This window comes from Grampus griseus, assembly GCF_964374135.1.
Source record: "Grampus griseus genome assembly, chromosome: 1".
Lineage (NCBI taxonomy): Eukaryota > Metazoa > Chordata > Mammalia > Artiodactyla > Delphinidae > Grampus > Grampus griseus.
In genome coordinates, this window is record NC_139017.1 from 18,688,901 (window position 1) to 18,716,254 (window position 27,354).

A 27,354-nucleotide genomic window follows, 5' to 3' on the forward strand; every position below is an offset into this window, starting at 1 on the left:
TATTTTGTAGAGACTTGGGCACAGTATTTAATTTGATAAATAAAAATTTGGTAAATAATAAGTTGAAATACACTCTAGAATCTTGACCCAATAAGATAGACCTTGATTTAAAACCCAAAAGACCTTATTGTGAGGTGATTTTCACCATTGGTACCATTTCACAATGTGGACAACAAAATGGCATGTGATGAGTGAGACATCAATTTACTATAAATAAGTGATTTACAGCATGTGTCAATGAATCAAGATCTCTGCCTTCATTTTTAAAATACCTATTGAGGTACCTACTGTGCCTTAAGGTATATAAAGGAATTGTAAAAGAGGGTTCCTACTTCTCCAAAATTTTGGTCCATTTGGGAAGACAAAATCTAAACATGCACAAGGCAAAAAAACACACACTCAAATAGGAGACAGCGAAAGTGCTCAATCACAAAGAATAGCTGCTATAAGAATTCAGAGGGGGCGAGTGCTGTATGAACATGAGAAAGGAAGGAATTCGAGGATGGATAAAATTCAAGGGGCAGAATGGAAGGAACATGTGAGGAAAGGTTTGAAGTTAATAATGGCTGTAAGACACATGTGAGAAATGAACCACTTGTTCTAGGGAGTTGACAGGGTTCACCTAAGTTGATGGATAGACGATTATGTAAAGCATTGATTGGCAGCCTCAGCTTGGACTTGACCTGTGGTCAGAGGGGAGTAGTTAGGGCTTTCGAAGCCCAGGAAATACCTAATAAATTGGTTGTAAAAGAAGAGCAATTCATTAATTCAGCAATTTTGTCAAGTACCAACATACATCAGATTCTAGGTTCTGGGAAAACAGCAGTAAAAAAAAAAAAAAAAAATCTGTTATAGAAATTTGTGGGATGATTGAAGGCTAGATAGAGCCAGGAAGATCTTTTCAGAGACTATTAGCAATAAAGCATGTATGAAATAGTCTAGATAGAGGTGGTTAACACAGGATCAAAAGGAGCATATATTAGAGAGACCTTTCAAAAGGTGCATCAGCAAGATAGCATGAGTAGGATATGGACTATAAAAGGGAGGAGTGGGTGGCACAGAGAGCTTCCTGGCATATGATTCAGGTTTGCAGCTTGCATATGAAGACTTCCACTTTCATCTAACATGGATAACAAGTACTAGAGTTATCCTTCCACCTAAAACAAGAAAAAGACAAAAATATATGAAACAACAGATTCATACAGTGTTTTCATTTTGATGAAATGTTTTCAGGACATTGTGTATCAGTCAGTGGAGGACAGTGATCCCTAAGAGGAAACACATGAACCCGGGGACTGACCCAGCTGTCTGCCTCAGGAGAATTTCTGGGCAGTGGCATATGGAGGGGAAATGCAGTGGAAGCTCCTCATTAAGGAGTCAGAGCTGAGAGACCAGGGAGACCAAGACAGCTAAAGTCTGGAGGGGAGAGAGCTGTACCAAAACCCCAGAGATATGCAGAGATTGGTGCATGCATGTGAGAAAACTGCATGAAGCCAATGAAAGAACCACCTGAAAAATTGGAACAGTCATCAAACTGCATACAGAAGTAGTGCCTGCTCCAGTCAGTCACAGTGAGAAACCTCATAATTCATGGGTCAGTGGGTACTCAGTTTTGCCTAAGTAGTTGGAACCAGTTAGCCCTGCATTAAATACTGCATTGGTCCTGCTTAACAAAGTTTAACAAGCAATATCCAGGAGAACTATTTCTAAGTAACTTATGTTCCAGAACAGACCTCAAGAATATTAATAGGAATACAAAGTGTGCATCACCTGACATGGTAATAATATTCACAATACAGTCCCACAATAAACCCCACACCATTGCTCAGCAACTCATAATCAAGAGGGAGCTCAACTCCCAGCTACTCCTGAGTAGCAAAGAGATTGAATCTCACATCTGGCACCCCAAATTTTAAGACCTGAAACCATAAAACTAGAAGAAGACGTAGGTGGTAAACTCCTTGACTTTTGTCTTGGCAATGATTTTTTTGTTTTGACAACAAAAGCAAACATAAACGAATGGGGTTTACTATATTAAACTAAAAAGCTTCTGCACAGCAAAGGAAACCATCAACAAAATGAAAAGGCAACCTACAGAACTGGAGGAAATATTTACGAATCATATATCTGATAAGGGGCTAATATGCAAAATATATAAAGAACTCATACTACTCAATAGCAAAAAATTAAAAATTAATAAAAAACAATTTAAAAATCAGCATTCTCTGAATAGACATTTTTCCAAAGAAGACATATAAGTGGCCAAAAGGTATATGAAAAAGTGATCAACATGACTAAAAATCAGAGAAATGCAAATCCAAATCACAGATATCACCTAACGCCAATTAGAGTGGCTATTTTCGAAAAGACAAGATAATGAATGTTGGTGAAAAGGTGGAGAAAAGGGAAGGTGCACTGTTGGTAGGAATGTAAATTGATGCAGCCACTATGGAAAACAGTATGGAAGTTCCTCAAAAAAATTAAAAATAGGGCTACCATATGATCCAGCAATTCCACTTTTGGGTATTTATCTAAAGGAGGGAATGGGAAAAGGTATTTCATGAAAATGGAAATGAAAAGAAAGCTGGGGTAGCAATACTTAGACAAAATAGACTTTAAAACCTAGGATATAAGGACTTCTGTGGCAGTCCAGTGGTTAAGACTTTACCTTCCAATGCAGTGGGTGCAGGTTTGATCCTCGGTCAGGGAGCTAAGACCCCACATGCCTCATGGCCCAAAACATAAAACAGAAGTAATAGTGTAACAAATTCAATAAAGACTTAAAAAAAAAAAAATAGGCTATAAAAGAAACAAAGAAGGGCATTCCATAATGATAACAGAATCAATCCAACAAGTAGATAAAACAGTTGTAAATATATATGCACCCAACAAAGGAGCACTTAAGTATATAAAGGAAATATAAACAAACATAAAAGAAGAAATTGACAGTAGCACAATAATAATAGGGAATTTTAACACCACACTTACATCAATGAACAAATTATTCAGACAGAAAATCAATAAAGAAAACACTGGCCTTAAATGACACATTAGATCACGTGGCCTTAATAGATACATAGAGAACATTCCATCCAAAAGCAGCAGAATATGCATTCTTTTCAGAGCCCATGGAACATTTTATAGGATACATCACATGTTAGGCCACAAAACTAGTCTCAATAAATTTTTAAAAATTGAAATCATGTCAAGCATCTTTTCCAACCACAACACTATCAGACTAGAAATTAACTAAAAGAAAAAAACTGCAGAAAGACAAATATGTGGAAGCTAAACAATATGCTACTAAACAATCAATGGGTCACTGAAGAAATCAAAGAGGAAATCAAAAAATACCTTAGGACAAATAAAAATGGAAACACAACAACCCCAAATCTATGGAGCACAGGAAAAGCGGTTCTAAGTGGGAGGTTAATGGCAATACAAGCCTACCTCAGGGAACAAGAAAAATCTCAAACAACCTAAAATTACACTTAAAGGAAATAGAAAAAGATGAACAAAAGTATCCCAAAGATAGTAGAAGGAAAGAAATCATAAAGATCAGAACCAAAAATAAATAGAGACTAAATAAACAACAGAAAAGATCAATGAAACTAAGAGCTGGTTCTCTGAAAAGACAAACAAAAGTGATAAGCCTTTAGCCAGACTCATCAAGAAAAATAGTGAGGGCCCAAATAAATAAAATCAGAAATGAAAAAGAAGTTACAACTAACACCACAGAAATACAAAAGACCCTAAGATTACTACAGAAAATTAATACCAGTAAAATGGACAACCTAGAATAAATGGATAAATTCCTAGGAACATACCATCTCCCAAGACTGAATCAGGAAGAAATAGAAAGTAAGAACAGAACAATTACCAGTATTGAAATTGAATCAGTAATATTAAAAAAAAAAAAAACTCCCAACAAAGAAAAGCCCAGAACCAGAGGGCTTCACAGGTGAATTCTACCAAACATTTCAAGAAGAGTTTGCACCTTTTCTTCTCAAACTATTCCAACATATCAAAGAAGAAGGAATGCTTTCAGAACTCATTATATGCGACCAGCATCACCCTGATACCAAAAAAGGTATCAGACAAAGACACCACAGAAAAAGAAAATTACAGGTATATATCACTGATGAACATAGATGGAAAAATCCTCAATAAAATATTAGCAAACCATTCATGAATACATTAAAGGGATCATACACCATGGTCAAGTGAGTTGTATCCCAAGGATACAAGGATGGCTTGATATCCACAAATCAATCAATGTGATACACCATATTAACAAATTGAAGAATAAAACTCATATGATCATCTCAATAGATGTAGAAAGAGCTTTTGACAAAACTAAACATCCATTTATGGTAAAAACTCTCCAGAAAGTGTGCATAGAGGGAACATACCTCAACACAATAAAGGCCATATATAATAAGCCCACAGTTAGCATCATACTCAACAGTGAAAACCTGAATTTTTTTCCTCTAAGATCGGGAACAAGAAAAGGAAGCCCCTTCTCACCACTTTTGTTCAACATAGAAATGGAATTCCTAGCCACAGCAATCAAACAAGAAAAATAAATAAGAGGAATCCAAATTAGAAAGAAATAGGTAAAAGTATCACTGTTTGCTGATGGCATTATACTATATAGAGAATATCCTAAAGATGCCAGCAAAAATACTATTGTAACTATTAAATGAATTCAATAAAGTTGCAGGATACAAAATTAACATACAGAAATCTGTTGCATTTCTATACACTAACAACATATTGTCAGAGGAATTAAGAAAACATTCCTATTCACAATAAAAGAATAAAATACCTAGGAATAAATCTAAGCAAGAAGGTAAAATCTGCACACCAAAAACTATAAGACCCTGTAGAAAGAAACTGAAGACAACACAAACACATGGAAAACTGTACCACGCTTATGGATAGGGAGAATTAATGTTGCTAAAATGATCATACTCTCAAGGCAATCTACAGAGTCAGTGCAATCCTTATCAAAATACCAATGGCATCTTTCACAGAACTAGAACAAATAATTCCAAAATTTGCATGGGAACACAAAAGACCCCAAATAGCCAAAACAATCTTGAGAAAGAACAAAACTGGCTGTATCAAACTATAGACGCTGTTTAGTTTACATCCTCCCTGATTTCAAACTACAGTAATCAAATTACAAATCTACAGTAATCAAAACAGTAAGGTATTGGCACAAAAACAAACACATAGATCAATGGAACAGAACAAAAAGCCCAGAAATAAACCCACATGTATATGGTCAATCTGTGACTAAGGAGGCATAAAATGGGGGAAAGACAGCCTCTTCCATAAATGGTGTTGAGAGAACTGTACAGCTACATGCAAAATAATCAAACTGGACTACTTTTCTTACACCATATACAAAAATGAACTCGAAATTGATTAAAGACTTAAATGTAAGACCTGAAACCATAAAACTTCCAGAAGAAAACATAAGCAGCATGCTCTAAAGTGAAATAAGCCAGTCACAAAATGACAAATATTGTATGATTCCACTTATGTGATGTAGCTCATAGTTAATTTCATAGGGACAGAAAGTAAAATTATTTTCAGGGGCTGGAGGAAGAGGAAATGGAGAGTTGTTGTTTAATGGGTTTAGAGTTTCAGTTTTGTAAGATGGAAATAATTCTGGAGAATGGTTGCACAACAATGTGAATGTACTCAACAACACTGAACTCTACACTTATAAATGATTAAGATGGTCAATTGGATATGCATACCTTAGCACAATTAAAAACAAGAACAGCAACAACAACAAAGGGCAGAAATAACCCTAGCTCATAAGAGTCATGCCCTCACTGTAGGTATGCGCATATTCTTAATTATTATTGTTTTCTAAAATCAGCTTGGCTTCATTTAGCAGGCCTCTTTCAATGTTTTCCTTTCAAGATAGGTGATTCCAAATTTGTATACTTTCAGGTAACTTTGTGTCTTAAAATTGCCTTTTGTCCTCCCTTTAGAGTGGACTGATTTGGGGGAAAGAATACCTGGCAAGTACTAGAAAACATGATGTTGGAGATTCTTCCCCAGTGGCATTTCAATTTCACTAGCATCAAAATGGTCTCTGTTCTCTCTCTAAAACGACAGTCCCCCTTTTCACTTTTCCTACAGCTGTTTTTCAGCTGTTCTCTCCAGCAAATGAAAAATGGATTCTTACTATTGTTATTATTTGAAAATTAAATGACCTCCAAATAGATATGCAACAGACATATTTTTTTTCTTAGCTACTTGTGAAGGGGCTGGACAGGGTGAAGTAATCCAAGCACTTTTGCTTCAGATGTCAAGTACAAAATGGGATCTAAAACTTGAGCAGTAAATTAATGCTTTCTTTAAACTGCTTCTTTTAAAAGTTATGATCCTGTTTGTTAAAGGGATTTTATTAACTATGGAAAGAAATGAACTCATGAAATGAAACCATGTAGAGCTCTTAGAATATGCCTGGCACTTTGTAAGACCCTAATAAATGTTAGACACAATAGAAGTTTGCTGTTATTATTTTTCTTATTTGTTGCCAGTATTTCTCAGCTTGTTGTTTGTCTTTTATTTCTCTTAATGCTGTCTTCTGAATTACTGGTCTATCCTTTATAATTTCTTTCATCACTCTTAACCATAAAAAGTCTTCTCCAATCCAGACATTTAACAAATGTTTATTTTCTTACAGTTATAAAAAAAGAAATGAATCCAGACTGAGAAACTGGTTCAGATTTTTAAACTCTTGTGCATGTTGTATTCCCAGAATATCATGGACAGATGTGACCTGAGAAATCATTTCATTCGCACCCTCATTTCTCTGATGAGGAAACAGGATTCAAAGATGTCATAATGATTTGGTCCAAAGTCTGGCCCAGGAAGGTTTTACACTCTGGTCTCTGTGCTGCCAGTGCTTTCCAGCATCCTCACCAACATCCCCTTTTATATTTCTCTTCGTGGAACCATCTTCAGAAAAGTTTGGTCTTTTGAGCTGCATTCGAGTAATGATGCATTTGTCAGTCAAAGATTTGGGTCAGGGTGAGATAACCCCTGCCACCATATTGAATGGATATAATCCCAGCCCAAAGCACAGAAATGCCATACCATTTTTTTAAAAATCTTTGACACGTTGAAATGGTTGTTAGTTCCAGTTATTACCAGAGGAAACCACTAGAGGTCACAGAAAACCACTGTCCGGGATGCAGTGCTTGTGTCCTACTACCCACAGTGGTTGGAACACTACAGACCTGTCTATACAACAGACACCCCGTTGCCCTAGAAAAGTGCTTGGTCTTGTGGCCCACATTCTTTAGATTTAACTAAGAGAACGTTTATTTCTTCTGCCTACACATGGATTTGAGGCTAACATTCTTTGCTGCTTCAGTTGAATTTTCCACGTTTTTGATTCACTCAGGTTGTTTAAAATGTCCTTCCATTGGGCTACAAAGGCACTCTCAACTTCATTCCATTGGATCCCTCATATCAAAATGTAATGGTTTTATAAATTTTCTGGAACTTGATGGAATTCTGCATTCTTTTCATATTGTGTGAGTCTAATAGGGTCAAAAACCTAGAGATATTAAAATAACATATTAAAAAACCCCATAGTCTTTTATAACCACATTCTTTTCATACTGTACACATTTTTTCTCTTAGAATACTGTGATGAGCCAATGGCTTTTCATTGACTCAATTTGTTTCAATTATTTGTGGTCATTAGTTGTATGTGTGTGTGTGTGTGTGTGTTTTTGACCAAAATGTTATGTTAGCTAAAGCAGTCCTTTAATTGGCCCAGGTAGCCTAAAATGCACAATATTTACTTGTCTTTGCTTTCTAGTAGCAAGATATCCCAAGCCCATCTTACACCTTCTGTATCCCAGACATGCATTTGGCCAATTTTTCCTAAGCCGCATTTCCTTTCCATGGAAATTGATATTAGAAACCAAACTCTGGGCACTAGAGGTGCTTATCTGACTTTGTGCTATTAGGATGATGTGAGCTGTAGGCCACTTCAGTAGACAGAGATGGAAAAAAAATACCTCTCTATCTATCTATCCATCTATCTATATGTACGCACTCATATGTAATAAGTTCATAGCCATTTTCAGTTTAGTCCTAACATTACTTCACAGCTGTAATATTTAAATTCTTAATTTTATATCCAAACTATAATTATGCCTTCTTTTATCATAAATGACACATATAATTGTCACTCTGAAGCTCTTGATTTATAACAAAGCAAACAGAACTACTGATTTATTTTACTTGCCAATAAAAGAAAAATGATCCAAAATAGTGATACCAGTATTAACAGTAACTATTAAACTGCTAACTGAAATTCAAATTTGTCTTTGTACTTACTTTTGTCCTTAGAGTGCACCAAAGGATATAGAATAAAATTACTTTGGTCTAGAGAACTCTGAAATAATCCCTCCTTCTGTGGGTTAGCAAAGTTCTGTTCAAATGGTTCCATTCATTTTCAGTTGAAGGGGTCAACATTTGACAGTTCTGAGTTCCTAATATTTTAGTTTCTGCTTTTTACTTTGGGCTGTATTCAGCCACAGGCAAAAGGGTAAGTCAGTTTTATTACTTCGCATCATGAAAATAAATAGAAATACCTCAACAGTTCAATCTTCTGAGCACTGAACAGGAATTTCATTTAGTCGCTGTCTGCCTCACTTACAATGACTCTGTGCAGAGCTATATGTGTGACATTTATATATGTGCATGAGAAACCCAGACAAACCCATTCTGACAAACTCATCCTATTCAATTTGTCTTAATACATTTGGAATCTACAGTTTCATGTCTCCAGTTAAATTTTCATTGTACTAAATTCTATCCTAAAATCAGAACTTTTTATTGACCTTCTTCCCCCACCTCACCCTCTGCCAGCTTCAAGTTTTTCTTTTCTCTTCCGTATATGATAGCATTCCCTTCTAATCAATACATTATTTGTGCTAAGTATTGTTGTATCAAACTAAATATTTACTTGGTTTTACTATATATAAGCCAAGATAGGTTTCCATGTTGCTGTTTTCTAAATACAGAACCAGTTATTAAAATATCTTAACCCACCTCCAGGAAATACATGATATTTTTATTATTTATTATATTCGAATATATATATATATATATATATATATATATATATATATATATATATATATAAAATTGAGTGATGCTCTGTTGGCAAAGGAGAATACATATCAAAGCAGGTTTTTCAGGTTTTGTCAGAAATGTTTGTTTTCTTTTAACTCAGAAGGTCATAATTCTGACCTTTTTTCTCTACAAATACATTTTTCTATTATCAATATTCAGTGCAAATAGCTCAGTGGTTTTCCAAATCTTCAGTGGCTTTTGAATAAATCCAACCAAATAAGATACAATTCCATTACAGTGTTGAAGGATGATTTTGAATGTTATACATTACACTTTAAAGCTTCATCCACAGAAGACTTCTGATTCTGCTTCTGATGGGGAATGATGCACCAGTAGGAGATGCAGGGATGCCTTGGTGACTGGAATTCCAGAGAGGGACAAGCCTCTCACGGATGGGCAGCGGGCGTGCAGCCTTCACTCCCGGGCAAGTCGCTGAGCTGGGTGCGGGGACCCGAGGAAGGGGGCTTGCCTGGTACTGAGAGGTGACACCTACAGGTGAGGGGGGAAGAGCCAAGCTTTTAGTTACATGCGGGCTGGCAAGCTAGACTAGAATCTGTACGAGCCCCAGATAAATAGTAAACAAATCACTTGGCCACGCAATGGCCCTCTTATCCCTGGAATTGTGCTGAGAAAGCCGCAGAGGGGCAGCTCTGGGAAGCACGTGGGCTTTCTTGAACTTTCCCACTGTGGTTGATGCCAGGGCCCTGCTGGAGTTGAAGCCAGGGTGAACAAATGCGGACACTATGCTCCAATCTCCTTCCAGCCCCAGTGCTGATAAGATCAACCGCTTTGGCCTCTTGACGGTGGTGGCCCAGAAGTTTGAGGCTTGGGTTTATCAGAGGTGAGCTGGGTCTAATTTGAGCTGTGGCCCAGCCCAGCCTGGGCTCAGATGACTCTGGATGAGCTGCAAAGGGTCAGCCCCTCACAGTAATCACAAGACAGGAAAAAGCTTGTTCTCTCTGGGAAAGAGAAAACAAAATTTTAAAAAAATTCTTCAGATTTCAAAGAGAAGCAATTTATGGAAGACCCTAGTTTTTACAATTGTAGTAAATTTTAATTGTAACATCCTTTAACTGCAGTCCCAGGCTTACATTGTATTTACCTCAAATCTCTGATCTTTATCTTTGGTGCAGAAATCCAACCCCTTAAGTGAAATAAAAATGTGCTGTGCCTGACATTCCCAACTTTGCATTCACTGGGATCTGCATGAATGGGATTACCACAGATCAACTACAGATATATTTTTAAAGAAAATACTGGACTTCCCTGGTGGCGCAGTGGTTAAGAATCTACCTGCCAAAGCAGGGGACATGGGTTTGATCCCTGGTCCAGGAATATCCCATGTGCCATGGAGCAAGTAAGCCTGTGCGCTGCTACCACTGAGCCCATGCGCCACAACTACTGAAGCCCGCACGTCTAGAGCCCGTGTTCCACAAAAGAAGCCACCACAACGAGAAGCCTCTGCAGCGCAACGAAGAGTAGCCCCTGCTCGCCGCGACTAGAGAAAGCCCGCGTGCAGCAACAAAGATCCAATGCAGCCACAAAAAAAAAAAAGAAAGAAAATACTTAAAAACTTAAATGCAAATGTTAAATTTCCTCTTCCTATTATGCCATCTGTTTTTACCACCTTTTGAACTAAATGATAGTTAATGTAGAAGGCTCAAAACTTAAAATAATCTTTAAAAGAAAATTTTTTAACATGAGAAAAGGCAGGAGTAGACCATCCTCCCTTTGGGGGGCTGCCCCAAGACTGAGACTTAGCTAGGATTCAAAACTGCTCCCCCTCTCACTTTACATTGCAGTCTTTGGAAAATTAAACCTGTTATATCTGTTCCATTGTTTATAATCAGCTCTTTTCAGCTCCAGAGATATGTTTCTTCTGGAGTCTAAGCCTACACAAATAAACTAATAGCTTTAAACAATTTTAATTCATAAAACTTCAGGTCCATAAAGATCCCTCCCTTTCCTTTTTTTTCTTTCTTTCCAAATTCACACATTTATTACAAAACAAAAGATGAAAACATAAAACCTTTTATGTCTACAGATGGAAACTTTGTTTTCAATTAAATATCTGTAACTGTCTTATGCAAGTTATTCCAAATAAGCAATTATTTTTAAGACTCTGAGGTGTCTAAGTATTTTTTTTTACTCACTAACTGATGATCTATTTTCATGAATCTTAGCCCTCCAATGTTTTTGCTCCTTTGAAGGTCAGGTTCCTAATTCTTACCAGGAAGGAAAGATTCCTATGGATTGGCACTCAGCCCTTTCCATTCTCTTTCCTGTGAGCAGAGGCTAGGAGATGAGCATGTTGCAGAGTCCTTTGGGTCCTGGAGGGAATGTGACAAGCCTGCTTATAATCAGGTGCGCTCCCTGCTTTGAAAAGCAGACCGGGGTGAAAGCCACGCTTCTGCTGTTTTCCGTCCTTCCGCAAGTAATCACAGCCCTGCAGGTGCTGAATTTTTCTGAGGGAGGAGAGAGGCTTAACTTAAAATCAAGTTCAAGCCTCTGAGTATTACATGGAATTGGACATTGTAAGATTTAAAATTATATAAACTGAGAACATATTTGCAACTTTGGGATTTTTGATTACCACAGTGAGGTCAGAAGAGTTATAGGACTGCTTAAGTAGTCACGCAGGAGCAAGGGAAGCGCTCTTCACACTGAATAACTTCTAAAGAGACAACGGTGAGAGCAACGTAAAGGTGGGTTCTGATTACATCTCCTTGAGTCCTGCTTGCTCACTGATTATAGAGACAGTCTAGGGATCAGTTTTCAGGTGCTCTAGTGTTTTGCTTTTTATCAGGCAAGCTAAATGTTGTTGTGATATTTGAAATGTATTTTGTATGGACAAAACACACTTTCCATTCCATGGACAATCCACCTATGTCTCCATTTATTACGTCGTCTGGGTGGTTCTCAGAAGTCAGTTTTGCACATAGAAAAAGGACAGTTAGGGTCTGTTTTTGTTTATAAGTTAATAGTTATTTTAGTAAAGTTGCAAATCCACAGGTCAAGCTTCCCATAGCTTTTAAATTCAGTATTGTTTTATTTCATTTACAAACCGAATAGAATTTAACAGTCACTGTAAGGGGTTTTATCATTCACTTAATTTAATTATCTTAAACATTTTAAGTGACTTTTATAAATTTAATATATGTGATTTTCTTTTCAAGTACTTCAACTATGTACAGGACTATGTAATTCTTATAAATACAGTAAATTAACTTATTCTTATAAATACAGTAAATTAACTTATTCCTTTCAAGTTAAACTTATAAGTCTAAGTAAACTACTTGATTTTACATTTTACATTGAAATCACCAGTAATTTTTGATATTCTAATATGTTAAATTATGACTATTTTATGTACTTAGAGCAGTATAACCAAATCATTCTTAAACATATCACACATTTTAATAGTATTAAAATATTAATGAAATAATAACACATTATTTTATACTTAACTCTAAGTTTCCAAGAATTAAAAGATACTTACCCACATAAGAAAGGACGGCATCCCAAACAGACTGAGATTCACAGTGACCTGAGAATGCATATATACCAGACTGATATTCTCTTTTTTCCCCCCGAGTGATACTCTTGAAAATCGTGATTTTAATGATTACTTCGTATATCATATGCTTGCACCAGAATTTCACCTGCCCATCCCCATTGGTTTCCTTCAACTTTTCGCTGAAGTCAGACTGTGATTAACACCGTGGACACACTGTTCTGTGTTTCTGAATGTTTTCTTAACATAGGCACCTAGAAAGGTATGGCCGATTTTCAGAACTCTTGATAAATATTTGCTGATTGCCTTTGCAAAAGCCTGTCTCCAGTTTGCGACCCATGAATATTGTATTATAACCATCCTCTCACCATACCCTCACCAGCATTGAGTATAATCTTTTTCAAAAGATTAGTTTATTTATGTATTTATTTTTGGCTGCGTTGGGTCTTTGTTGCTGGGCGTGGGCTTTCGCTAGTTGAGAGGAGTCGGGGCTGCTCTTTCTTGCTGTGCGCGGGCTTCTCATTGCAGTGGCTTCACTTGCTGTGGAGCACGGGCTCTAGGCACGCGGGCTTTGTAGTTGTGGCTCCCGGGCTCAGTAGTTGTGGCTCGTGGGCTCTAGAGGGCAGGCTCAGAAGCTGTGGCCCAGGGACTTAGTTGCTCTGCAGCATGTGGGATCTTCCTGGACCAGGGCTCAAACCCGTGTCCCTTGCACTGGCAGGCGGATTCTTAACCACTGCGCCACCAGGGAAGTCTGAGTATAATCTTTATTACTGTCAGCTTTTTCATCACCATCATCACCATCATCATCATCTCTCATCATCTCTGCCAGCTTGCACGTGTGCAAAGGAAGTCTCACTATTTGGGGTTCACTTATTTCGTTGCAAGTGTGGTTGAACGTGCTTTGCGTGTTCATTGTGCATTGAGCTTTGGAGCATCCCTCACCTCTTTGGCCAGAGGATGGGATGCTGGCGGCTGGGCCCGACCACCAGAAAGCCAGGCCTGGGTGGAGCCGCCGCCATCCTAGAGCCAGAGGGCGCTGCGATCCCAAGTTTCCCATCCACCTCTCCCCCAGCCCCCCCCCCCCGCCCCGTCCGGACTGGGCCGGGCTGGGCCGGGCTGGGCAAGGGCGGGCGGCGGGGGTGGAGGCGCAGGCTGGGCGCAAAGGTTGGTGTCTTCGTGCACCGACCTCAGCCGGAGGGCCCGCGGCACCATGACGGTGGGAGCCAGGCTCCGAAGCAAGGCGGCGAGCAGTCTCCCGCGCTGCAGGCCCCTCGCCCGGGGGCTAGGGCGGACGGAGGGGGACGAGGAGGCGGCTGCTATCCTGGAGCATCTGGAGAGCGGGGCCGAGGCGGCGGAGAGCGGGGCGAGCGAGCAGCGCCCGGGGACCCGGGGCGCGCGGAGGGTGCACCTCGCGGTCCTCCCCGAGCGCTACGAGCCGCTGGAGGAGACGGCGCCGGGCGAGAAGCCCAAGAAGAGGTACCGGCAGAAGCTGAAGAAGTACGGCAAGGTAGGCATCCCACCGCCGCCACTGTCCCTTGGAGGTCGGGGAGCGCGGGGCGCCCGCCCTAGAGCTGGAGTCGGCTCCCCACCGTCTGACGGTCTCAGCCTCTCTGCGCTGCCCTGCACCCCCTCGGCCTCCCACGAGCACCCCATTCCCGGCATTCACTCCTGGAACCCCGAGACTGCTCACTCTGTGAACTGGGCAGTAAGGGGAAAGTGAGCTGCGGGGAGTGATAGAAATTAAATCAGAGGTTTCCCTGCGCACCGCTCCACGGCTATCCCGATGCTGGCGGGTGGGTAACTTTCCCAAGGGGTCGCTTACCCAGGTGGTTCTTGTCCTAGGTGTGTCTTCCCACTCCCTTGTGTAGTTGGTAGGACGGGAATCAGTGTCCTTATTTTAAAAGTGGGAATACTGAGGGATTAGCGTGGTTAGGTGACTTGTAGAAGGTGACCCAGTTGGAAAGCAGGGAGGTACAGCCCAGTTTGTCTGTTTTCCCGCAGACAAACTAGTAGGATATCCTACTAGCTGAGAATTGTTTGGGTTATGTCTCCCAATATTCTCAAGGTGATTTCCAGGGCCTGGGAGCTCAACACTCCGTAAGTATTCACTTGTGGGGTGGGTGGGAGAGAGAGAGGTAATATGAATATGGGACAAAATGGCAGTTCCCTCCCTAGAGATCAAAGCCCCAAAGCAGTTCCCAGGTGCTTTGGCCTGGAAACGCTTGAAGCTACTGCTGCCTCTGGTCCCTGGGATTGGACAAGGCCACCCAGAAGATAATCACAAAACTCATTCTATCCTGGCCAAAGGGCAGGGGCCCCATCTGATATATCATCCAGTCCTCCGGTGACCTCTTATCATACCTGAAACCGAGGTCGCCACACCTAGAAACTTAGCTTTATCATCTTCTTTAAAGGTATGTCAGCAGCTTTGGGAACAGTAAACAAGCAGGCAGTGGTGTAGTATATTAATAAAAACTATAAAGTTGGGACTTTCAGGGTTAGAGTCATGCTAGGACGAATTATCCTTCTTCCTGGTCCCAGCTGATCACAAAAAAAAAAGCCATCGGGCTTCCCGCCTGCCGATGCAGGGGACACGGGTTCGTGCCCCGGTCCGGGAAGATCCCACATGCCGCGGAGCAGCTGGGCCCGTGAGCCATGGCTGCTGAGTCTGTGCGTCCGGAGCCTGTGCTCCGCAGGGGGAGAGGCCGCGGCAGTGAGAGGCCCGTGTACCGCAAAAAAAAAAAGCCATCATTTGCCTCTCAGTTGGTGAACTGATAATGTGGAAATCTCAGCTCAGAGGCTGGCTGAGCTGAAGATGCTTTGAAGGTTCTCACTGTGTGCCAGGCATTGTGGTGAGCACTAGAGATACCAAAATGGATAGGATGCAGTCCTGCCCTAGAGGAGGCCGCAGCCTCCCGGGGAGACGCTGCCATATGGGGCACCACCATGGAGCTGCATGGGAAGAGCCTCAGCAGTTAATCTTCAGGGATGAGGTTGTAAAGTCAGAGAAGTTTTCAAATCAATGGTGACATGGAAACTGGGCACAGAAGGATGAGTCAAGGTTTCACAGGTTAATGATGAGGTACTAGTTCACATCCACTAGCATAGCTATTATTAGGGAAAAAGAAAACAGAAAATAGCAAGTGTTGGTGAGGATGTGGAAAATCGGAATTCTTGTGCATTGCTGGTGGAAGTGTAAAATGGGGTAGCTGCCGTGGAAAACAATTTGGCCGTTCCTCAAAACATTAAACACAGAACTACCATATGATCCGGCAATTCCACTCCTAGGTACATACCCAAAAGAATTGAAAATAGATACTCAAACAAATATATATGTACATGTTCACAGCAGCATTATTCACAATAGCCAAAGAGTGGCAACCACCCAAATGTCCATCAGTTGATAAATGGATAAACATGTGGTTCATACACACAATGGAATACTATTCAGCCGTGAAAAGGAAGGAAGTACACGGCAGACACACAAGGTCACATATCGCATCTATGATTCCATTTATGTAAAATATCCAGAATAGATAAATCCAGAGATACAGAAGGCAGATGGGTGGTTGCCAGGGACTGAAGGGAAAGAGAAATGCAGGGCGACTGTTTAATGCGTGTGGGTTTGCCTTTGGGGATGATGAAAATATTTTGGAAGTAGGTAGAAGTGGTGCTTGCATAACATTGTGAATGTGCTCAATGCCGTTGAGTTACTCACTCGACAATGGTTAATTTTTATATTATGTGAATTTCACCTCACCTGAAAAAAAAAGAATTTCACCAGGTAAAGAAGGGGTGGCATCCAAGGCGGAGGGCAGAGTGCTAGCAGAGATGAGGCAGGTGAGAGCTCTGGAGGGAGTGTTACATGCTAGTTGAATAGACCAGGAGGCCAGGTGGGGGGGACGCTGTCATGTTGGAGTTGGATGTGCCCTTTCTGCCCTTCAACTTCCATTTTCTTGATGGCGACCAAGAAGGTCGACATCTAAGCTCCAATATGGAGGAAGCGGACGGATGGTCCATCCTTCTTTGTTGAAAATCCATGAGAATAGCCACGTCTCCGCTAGAAATGTGGGGAGATGACTTTCCCTGCTTTGGTCACCAGGTGAAACTTTATTGCACTTGGGCCATTGGAATAAGGAATGACCTGCAAATAGCTCAATCCTTCAAAGAAGGGTGAATAAAGGTCCTTTTTATCTGTTAACCGCTCAAATCCTTCACCCAAGTCCCTTCCTGCTTCTATTTAAAGAAAGGTGTTCGGCTTTTGTGAACTGTCCTAGGATAGGTTCCCCTTCCCCTGCTGCCCCTTGGCCCCAAGCAGGGTCGACCCCAATGCTGTGCTGGGTCCAGTCTCTGGCAGGAACCTCTGGGCTCGAAAGGCTGGGTGCCTGGGACTCTTGGCAGTCAGTGGCCCCAGATGATTTTTTTTTTTTTTTTTGCGGTACGCGGGCCTCTCACTGTTGTGGCCTCTCCCGTTGTGGAGCACAGGCTCCGGAAGTGCAGGCTCAGTGGCCATGGCTCACGGGCCCAGCCGCTCCACGGCATGTGGGATCTTCCCGGACCGGGGCACGAATCCATGTCCCCTGCATCGGCAGGCGGACTCTCAACCACTGCACCACCAGGGAAGCCCTAGCTTTTTTTTTCTTTTTCCCCCAGTTGATTTTTAAGTAATGATGTGAGTGTTCAGATGGGCAGGAGTTGCTGGGAGAGTGCTGTGTTCTGGGTGCAGGGAAGGGGAAAGGCTGTGGGTTTGCTGTGCTCTTACAGGCTGCCGGGTGCTCTGTTGCACATACGATGCACAATTACCCTGAATCTTCTCAACGACCTTAGAAAGCCATGGACTCCCGTTATGCAGTGAAGGAAGCTGGAGTTTCAGGAAGTTAAGCTCTTTGTTGAAGGCCACACAGCTGGAGAGCAGAGCTGGGAGTCAGGAGTCGCCCCTGGTCCCCGCCTGCTCAAAAGCAGTTAGGGTGGAGGGAGAAGGGGGGTGAGGGAACCAAACCCCAAACTTAGCTTCAAATAGGAGGTCGCCTTTCCCAGGCACCTCTGAGAGCCACAAGGAGAAGCGCAGATAAGGAAAGTTATTAAATTTTATTAATCGGGCAGCTAGGAGGGGGTTGGAGAAGGGAAACACAGGGTGTGGAATAACCTTGACCTCAAGAGGAAGAAAAATGTCCCATGTCTAAGTAAGGGGTTAGGACAGGGGCCCTGGAGCCAGACTGCCAGGCGCCAGCTGTGCTCAGCCTCCTACTGTTTGTGTGACCTGGAGCTCTGCTCTCCTCTCTGCCTCGGTTTCCTCATCTGTCACATGCGTTAATACTAGGGCTGTGGTAAGGAGCAAATGAGTGTAGTCCATGCACAGGTCTTGGAACGCACCTGGCATATGGCGAGGGTCCTGTCGTTGTTGGCTGTTATCTAAGGGGATGGAGGAGAGGTCGCATATGACTGTTTGTTCTCTGATCAGTTTTTAATGAGCTCTAACTCAGAAAAAAATCAACTTCTGTAGCTGACAGCCCATCTCAGCTTTGTGCCTGGGTCCTGACCAAATTTCACAAGGGAAGACTTGATTTTTATACTTGAGGGAAAGGGATCTTTGTTGAGAGCTGATTCCCTTTTGGAAACTGGGGGTGGGGACAGGGAATCCTCGACATCTTTGGGGTTACCCGGGAACCCCCAGAAAAGCCTCACTCCCTGTATTAGTTTGCCTGTAACAGGTTACCACAAATATCGTGATTTAAGGCAACGCAAATTTATTCTACAGTTCTGGAGGCTAAAAGTCGTCTTCCCTGAGCTACAGTCAACAGGCTGGTTCCTTCTGGAGGCTCCAGAGGAAAACCCTTTCTTTGCTCTTTTCAGCTTCCAGAGGTCCCCACCTCCACGTTCAGGGCCAGTGGCACAGCATCTGCAAGTCTCTTTCTCTCTGTCTCTCTGCTTCTGGCACCACATTGCCTTCTCGCCAACTCTTCCTGCTTCCCTTCTGTAAGGGTGGTCGTCTTTATTTGGACCTTTATAAAGATATAAGAATCCTTACATGGGCTTCCCTGGTGGCGCAGTGGTTGAGAGTCCGCCTGCCGATGCAGGGGACACGGGTTCGTGCCCCGGTCCGGGAAGATCCCACATGCCGCGGAGCAACTGGGCCCGTGAGCCATGGCCGCTGAGCCTGCACGTCCGGAGCCTGTGCCCCGCAACAGGAGAGGCCACAACAGTAAGAGGCCCGCGTACCGCAAAAAAAAAGAATCCTTATAATGATTGGGACCCCCTGGATAATCCATGGTAGTCTCCCCAATTCAAGATCCTTCATTAACTCACATCCACAAAGTCCCTTTTGCCATATGAGGTTACATATTCACAGATTCTGGGGATTAGGACATGGGCATCTTGAGGGGAGGGCATTATTCAACCTACCACACTGTCCCGTGATCCCCCAGGCCCCTCCGCCCCTCTGAGAGATGATATGGGTTGAAACTCTACTCAGATCAAAAGATTTCAGAATCTGCTCCCTCCAATGACACTGAAATGGTCGATGCTATTTTACATTTCTTTGCATCACATTTCTCAAATCTGTGTTTTGACTGTGTTCTAGCTAATGAGCTATTTCAGTAACGTTTTTTTCTCATTTGCAAAGATGAAGTGACACGCAGTTTTTTAAAATAGCAGGCTGAGGGAAATGGATGTACAAATACCCAAAATGTCAAGTTTAACACAGGCCAGCCATGATTCTAGGGGCTTGGCTTATAAAGGATGCTCTGGACTGTTAATACTCGCTCCAGGAGGACAGTTTTTGTCGTTGTTGTTATTTCTAACAGGTACGTAAAATTCTCCCACGGAATCTTATTACACATTTATAGAGATGTTTCTCTTAGCAGCATCACTGCCTCCCTGCTCCCAACACACACCCTAGTGTCTCATTGGGAAGTTGACGAGGCAGTGTCCTGGGAATCAGTGTCTAAAGAGGCCATCAGAGTGACCTTCCTCTCCCGGAACTCCTCCTTTGGCCTGAGAACAACCAAAGGAAACACCAGGCCCTTTCTGGATGCTGGGCATACAGTACTGAGCACGACCTCCTTCTGTTATTCTGAGGTCTCTGAAAGCTGACGTAAGCCAGACATCATAGGAAAGTGCAGTCTTAAGAAACTTTCCTGAACAGATAACAAAATATCTTAGATTTCAAAATTACCACCACAAACGTAAATTACTGTAGAATAAGAAGAGGCAAAGGTTATTTTCCAATAAAGATAGCTGACCTTGGGGGGCCAGTCCTACTGCCTGCATTTGGTGCCAGGCACCGTTCTAAGGGCTTTCCTTGCGTAAACCTTTTTAAGCCTCTTCACCCAATGAGGTGGTTACTAAATACGCCCATTTTATAGGTGAGGAAACTGAGGCCAATGAGAATTAAATGAGCGATTGGGCTGGAATTTAAGCCCAGGCCGCAAGCAATCAATTGCAAGGTTACATACTGCCTTCCTTAAAGAAGGGAAGTGTATGTGGGGAGGAAGGACACAGGCCCTGAGGTGAGATTTCTTTGGGATTGAACTTCAGCCCTGCCTCTTACCAGCTGTATAATCACGGATAAATTTAACTCCCTGGTGCCTCCTTCTTGTTGGAGCCTGATAGCCAAAGGCCTCTAGGAATGCACTAGTAGCCAGTCCAAGTTAGATCTGTCTGTTTGTTGCAGCAAGGAAGAGTGTGTGCCAGAGGGATCTTGAGGCCTCAAAAAGTAGAGCCCTCAAGTAGAGAACTGAATATTTGAGTCTGTGCCGAAGATATAAATATGGGATTTATCAGCATACAGGGAATTCTTAAAGTCATTGGAAATGGATGAGACCACCTGTGGAGAGATTCTAGCCCAAAATATTTTTTTAAATAAAAAGTAAAGAACAGTACTGAACAGCTCCAACATTTTATAGTTTGGTAGAAGGGAAAGAAAGCTGAGGAGGGTCATAAAAAAGAGTGAAATAATGCCATTTGCAGCAACATGAATGGACCTAGAGATTATCATACTAAGTGAAGTAAGTCAGACAAAGACAAAGATCACATAATGCCACTTAAATGTGGAATCTAAAAAAAGATACAGATGAACTTAATTACAAAACAGAAATAAACTCACAGGCATAGAAAACAAACTTACCAAAGGGGAAAGGGGGGGAGGGATAAATTAGGAATTTGAGAGTAACAGATATACACCACTGTTTATAAAATAAGCAACAAGGGGCTTCCCTGGTGGCGCAGTGGTTGAGAATCTGCCTGCTAATGCACGGGACATGGGTTCGAGCCCTGGTCTGGGAAGATCCCACATGCCGTGGAGCAACTAGGCCCGAGAGCCATAACTACTGAGCCTGCGCCTCTGGAGCCTGTGCTCCGCAACAAGAGAGGCCGCGACAGTGAGACGCCCACGTACCGTGATGAAGAGTGGCCCCCGCTCGCCACAACTAGAGAAAGCCCTCACACAGAAACGAAGACCCAACACAGCAAAAATAAATAAATTAATAAATTAATAAACTCCTACCCCCAACATCTTCTTTAAAAAAAATAAATAAATAAATAAACAACAAGGACCTACCGTATAGCACAGGGAACTGTATTCAATATCTTGTAGTAACCTATAATGGAAAAGAATCTGAAAAAGAATATATACATGTATGTATATGTATATGAATAACTGAATCATTTTGCTGGACACCTGAACCACTGTAAATCAACTATATTTCAATTAAAAATTATTTTAAAAAATGAAAGCTGAGGAGGGGCTTCATGTGAGGTAAGGGAAAACCAAGAGAATATGGAGTCAAAGAGGCCAAATGAGTGTTTCATGAAGTTTGTCCAAAGCTGTTGAGAGTCAGGGGGAAGACAGAAAAATGCTCATTGGCTCAGGCAGCATGGCGGCGGCAGATGGCCAGGACCAAGCAGTCCTGGATGGTCAGGGGAGAGGAAGCGGGAATAAGAAGGAGGAAGTAGAAGCTGTGTGTGCAGATGGCGCTTTCCACTGGCTTGCCGAGAAGGAGAGCAGAGACCCAGGCAGGACCTAGAGAGGGGTATGGAGTCAGGGGGACAGCGGAGCATATCTGTAAGCTGATAGGAATGATGCAATGGGGAGGAAGAGGATGGTGAGATTGGAGAAGGGAAAGCTGGGGGCAAGGTGAGAGAGGGTACCAACAGCAAGTGTCAAGGGAGTGGCCTTGGGGGAAGAAGGCCATTTTTTCTACTGGGACACCGGCAAGGTGGGAGGAGAAGCTGGGGCAGGTGTAGACAGCGGTAGAGGATGAACGGGTTCCCTAATGACTTCCGAGTCAGTGAGAGATGAAGTGGGATCATCTAATGAGGGTATGGACACTGTGTATGTTTCTCTGTGTGCATTGGGGGCAGAGAGGCTTGTGGAGAAAGGAAAAGGTAAGAAATAATATCTGGGAGAGAGGGACAGTCAGCCTGCTGGACTGACAGACTAGGCTGGCCATGCAGTGTTGGAAGTCAAAGGCAGGTTTGTGATTGTGATCAGGGATTTTTTTTTTTTTTTTTGCGGTACGCGGGCCTCTCACTGTTGTGGCCTCTCCCGTTGAGGAGCACAGGCTCCGGAAGCGCAGGCTCAGCGACCATGGCTCACGGGCCCAGCCGCTCCTAGGCATGTGGGATCCTCCCGGACCGGGGCACGAACCTGTGTCCCCTGCATCGGCAGGCGGACTCCCAACCACTGCGCCACCAGGGAAGCCCCGTGATCAGGGATTTTAAGTGGTTATTGGAGTTGGAAAAATCGAGGGTGTAGAGACAAGATGTGTGATGATGTTCAGGTCACCTACATGGCTGTTGTCGTCACAGAGAAGGATGACGGAAGTTGGGGGTAGAGAGAGAAAAGGGGAGGGGCAGCAGCACAGTGTTAGTCGGTGGTGGTGGTCTTCATTTTTCTGTTGCGATTCCACTTGAATCCCTTGGATGCCCTCAGTCTAGCACCAGGCCTTGAAGAGAAGGAGGAGGGAGAGTGGATACCAAGAAAGGAAGGCCCAGTCGTTACCCTCAAGGAGTGTAGAATTGTATTGGGAACCAAGACTTCCGTGGATGCAGCAACGACAGAGCAGTAGGAGATTTTAAAGACACAAATGTGGGTCAGAAAGGGGTGTGCCCTGGAGGCAGAGGGAGGACTGGGTGGGCTTTCAGATCAGGTGAATGACGGAAAACTCTCGACCCAGCCTTCAGCAGAGCCAGTAACTTAGCTGGAACAGAAGAGAATGGGCTTTGGTTTAAAAAAATACAACAAAACTGGTTTGGTTTTAAAAGTAGCAGCTTCGGGCTTCCCTGGTGGCGCAGTGGTTGAGAGTCCGCCTGCCGATGCAGGGGACGCGGGTTCGTGCCCCGGTCCGGGAAGATTCCACATGCCGCGGAGCGGCTGGGCCCGTGAGCCATGGCCGCTGAGCTTGCGCGTCCGGAGCCTGTGCTCCGCCACCGGAGAGGCCACAACAGTGAGAGGCCCGCGTACCGCAAAAAAAAAAAAAAAAAATAGCAGCTTCACTGCTGTTTCCAAGAAGATCTCTGAATGATCTGGAAACATGCGGGGCTGGAAAGCCCTTTTCAAGGTGCCGATGTCTGTGCTGAGCCCCCGAGTGTTCGTATGATGGGGTTGGGTGTGGGACACCAGAGAGCTGAGAAAATGCTAGCTGGCTCATTTGCCCTGGGAAAATGAGGCGAAATGATTCTTTATGTGTGGCACCATTGTGCGTGGAAGATTACAAAGTTGCCTCGCCTAACCCTTTGCTTTTCTCTTCTGTTCCTAAAAATAGAACGTTGGGAAGGTTATCACCAAAGGATGCCGCTACATCGTGGTCGGCCTGCAGGGATTCGCTGCTGCCTACTCTGCCCCGTTCGGAGTGGCCACCAGTGTGGTGTCGTTTGTCCGCTAGTGGGAGCTGCCTGGGCAGACTGGAAGCCTCTGTTCCGGGAACAGTGCGAATCCGGGAGCATCTCAGACTTGAACTCACAAAATACTCGGAAGAAAGAAAACGTCTTGGTTGAATTGGATGAGTGTTTCCGATGAGTCATCCCCCTCCAACTGCTGAGCTCTCCACACGTCTGGGACACGGGTGGCCCTGGTGGACAATCCCGCAGAGAATTAGGCTGAGATCAGGCTTGGGATTAGGGTTAGTTCGCTAAAACCGGAGCTGCCCGTGAAGGGGGCAGGGGCTGGTGTGGAGACAAACACTTGACAGAAGTCCGCGCTCTGGGTGGGTAGCAGAGTGGTGATTAGGGACACGGATGGGGGATTTGCATCTGGAGTGAGCTGATTTGCTCAATTCTAGAAAGCGCACAGGCTGACAGGACTCCCAGCCCTTAGTTGCTTCGGTTCTGAGGACACCCAAGGAACTGTTTGTTCCTGAAGTCATCCCCCCATCTCCTTCCTGTACCCCTTTGCCACAAGGAGTTTTAATTACAGGCTTGAGAAGAAGGAAGGAAGAAAAACCTCTTTGAAGGCTACGATGCTTTGAAAACTGTGTTGACGATGTGTCATGACTGTTTCAAGTAGATGAAGGCTTGTCACTTCCACCTTCTCTGACATGAATGTGGAGGTGGTGATGAGGGTGGTAGGATCTGCAAGTTCAGGTGCAGGTTGTTTGAGGGAGAGAGCACTCCTGAGGGCTGCCGGGCCCAGTCCAGCCCAGTCCAGCGCAGTCCAGCCCAGCCACATGGAGCTGGCCAGACTCTCCGGCAGGCAGATGGCTGGCCTCCTGACTCAGCTGCCTGGGGTACCATCAGCCCCCTCGTCCTTGACATCAAGCCGACGAAGGGTGCTCTCTCTGGGGAGAGAGGGAGGTGCTATACCTGGAAATGAAAGTGTATTATTTAGAGAAGGAACCAGAAGGTAGGAGACAGGTACGAAGGAAGCAGAAGAAGGATGCTGGACGAGAGAAGCGGAAGCACAGGTGCCAGGTCTGCGTTATCAGCGCTGGAAAATCTTAAGCTCTGGGCGGGGTCCGGGGGAGGCTGGGTGACCAGAGACACCGTGCTGGTGCTTCCAGACCCTCTGAGGCCTGTGAGCTCACATTGGCTGCCTTTGGAGCAGCCTTTCCTCTTCCGTGCTGCCCAGTTTGACGTCATCTCAGCTGGATTCAAAGTTAGGGCGGGCGAGGGTCCCGGTCCTGGAGGGTGACCCGTGGACTGCCACTGGACCATCGGACAGGGGGGTGCCCGCTGCCAGCTTCCACGATAGGCCCCTGTTCTGACCTGGTTTCCAGAATGTCCCGAAGTCCAAAATAGTTATTACGGACCAGTCTGCAGGATTGGTGGCAACACCTGCTTGTTGCCCTGTGAAGTTTCCCGGGGCAGGGAAATGAGGGCTCAGTGCTCGTGCTTCACCCGTCAAACCCAACCAGGTGGCACCGGAAAGTGGAGAAGGTTGGAAGACAGACAGATGGACAGGAGGAGGAACGAGTGGAGGAGAGCGTTGTAGCCGGGAAGCTAGATTGTGCTTCACGTTCTGGAGGCTCGTGTTGAAGATGAACTTGGACCCAATTCCTGCATCATTAATATCGGTGAGGAAAAGAGAAAACAAATGGTCTTGTTTTAGCTCAAATGATGAGAGTTGATGGTGGAACATTTTCACACATGTACGATAATTAGAGCCTGGCCACGCTGGGAGTCAGGGAAGAGAGGCGACATCCGTGGAAGAAAAAGCAAAGCATCGTCTGAGGGGAAAGAGTCAGGCCTGCGCGACCTGCTGGTCACAGGAAAGGCAGACGGGAAGAAGGAGCCTGTGTGGGGTTGAGGACGCCTGCCCAGTGGCCCAGTGCTGCTGGCCTGCCCCCAGAGAAGCCCGTTGAGTCTCCCAGGGGATGTAGAAGTGTGACCTGGGAGGGACGAGAGTGGCTGAAACCTGTCCAAGGGAGAATCGCCCCCGCTTACCCCCAAATTAGAGACATTATAAGACCAAGCACATTTGTCCCTCAACGTTTTAGAATTCTGGTTAAGAATGAATCCAGAAATTTCAAAAGTCAAAACCTTGCAGGGAGGGTCCTGGGAGCCAGATTCGTGTGCACAGAAGATGAACTGCTGTAAACTGTCACTCAGCTGAGTTGTCATTTCCCCCGAGACAAGGCGCCCATGCTGCAGATGACCTTTTCGCCTTTTCTTTCTCTTTAGTTTTTAAAAAAATATATCAGCATCCACACCCTACTAAAAACTGAGTTTTAGAACCTTCCCTTTACACGATTGACCAAGAGGCTTCTTTTGTATGCTTTTCTTCCATATCCTGTGAATAAAAGCCCCAATTTGTCTAATGTTTCTGTGCGTGAAGTTTTTCACCCCTTCATGCAGTGGGGGACACCTCCCTGGGGCCCGCAGCACGAGCCCAATGCTGCTCCCCAAGACCAAGGGGAGTGACGGGGGCCCTGACTCACTGGGGACTCTGCTTGGGTGTTAAAGGGGGGCTGTTCCCCAGAGAACGGGTGTCAGTGTGCAGGATCCTCAGTTCATGCATTTGTTAATAACGAAGATTTCCAGAACCTCTGATCTGGATCTAGAGAGTCTAGTATGTGGCCAGGAAGCTGCATTTTCCACAAGCAGCCTAGCAGATTCTGAAGCAGCTGTTGCTCTGCCTGAGCTGGGAAATGCTGGACCCAGGGGCTGCTGCAGGTTGCATTGGCCAGTGGACTCCAAGGTGGGACCTCAGGTCAGCCAGGTGCCAGCCCCAGCCAGGCACGCACAGGATGCCCACTCACTGAGCCTTACAGAAGCTTCTGGAATTGCTGTCAGATTATCCACCCAGGCAGGGTCGGGGCCACGTGTGTCAACCAACCTTTAGGCTTAGGACAAAGCAGAAGCTATGTCCCTGATGTCTTCAGCTGCCCTGGAATCATCCCCACTGTCCCCCTGCTCGGCACCTATGCTTTGTCAGAGAAGCTCCAACTGCTGTCTGTCACCAAGAAGTACCCCGAAGCAGGACTTGAACTCAGACCTCCCCCTCGCATCCACCAATAGTCCTCCTGGGCATGGCAGTGCCCTCAGCAGAAAGTGCTTGTGGGGCTGAGAAGCCATCAATGCAATTTTAGATTCAGACGGCTGCTGTGACAGGTTTTGCACCTGTGATGTCCCCCCGTCCCTCTGCAGGAGCAGAGACGAACTGAATTTAACTTTGTGATGCCATCATCCCCGAAGTGTTGTGAAAACTTTATAGGTTTTCCTGTAAACTTACTTTATAATACAAAGTATACTCAAAGAAAAACAAAACAAAAAAAGCGAATGCCCTCAGCTGCATTTGAGAAGTTCTGTGATTTTGCCAAATTCCCAGCTGGTTCCTGAGTAAAAATAATCTCAAATTCCCTTGACCATTCATGGAGAAATGGGGAAAAGTTAATATAACATGGGATCGTGGTTATTTTAGAGGCAAAGTTGTTTTTGAGCCAAACCACTCTATCGTAGCCAAAGGGAAAGAAGGTCTCTTCAGATTTTTTAGAGGGTTCACTGCCAGATCCCGGTGGGTACACAAACCAGATGGGAGCGGAGGCAGAGAAGGGAGAGGAACAGAGGAAAAAAACAGGCTTGCTTGCCTGACGCCCCAGGGGTACCTGGTGCCTTGCACTCTGCAGCTCCATCTAGAGACAGAAATTAGGATCAGAACTCAGCACCTTCAAGCACTGGCTTTGCTTTTTTTGAAGGTGTTTCTCAGGTGATTCCTCTTGCAC

General features: G+C 44.1%; 1 protein-coding gene across 1 annotated transcript; it reads left to right on the forward strand.

Moving 5' to 3' along the window:
* Nucleotides 1–13,844: 13,844 nt before the first annotated feature.
* On the forward strand, nucleotides 13,845–25,935 carry LOC309829213 (required for drug-induced death protein 1). Its single transcript, XM_082665008.1, has 2 exons — nucleotides 13,845–14,204; nucleotides 23,461–25,935. The coding sequence occupies exons 1-2, from the start codon at nucleotides 13,908–13,910 to the stop codon at nucleotides 23,578–23,580; spliced, it is 417 nt and encodes a 138-aa protein (XP_082521134.1). The 5' UTR covers nucleotides 13,845–13,907; the 3' UTR covers nucleotides 23,581–25,935.
* Nucleotides 25,936–27,354: the final 1,419 nt, after the last annotated feature.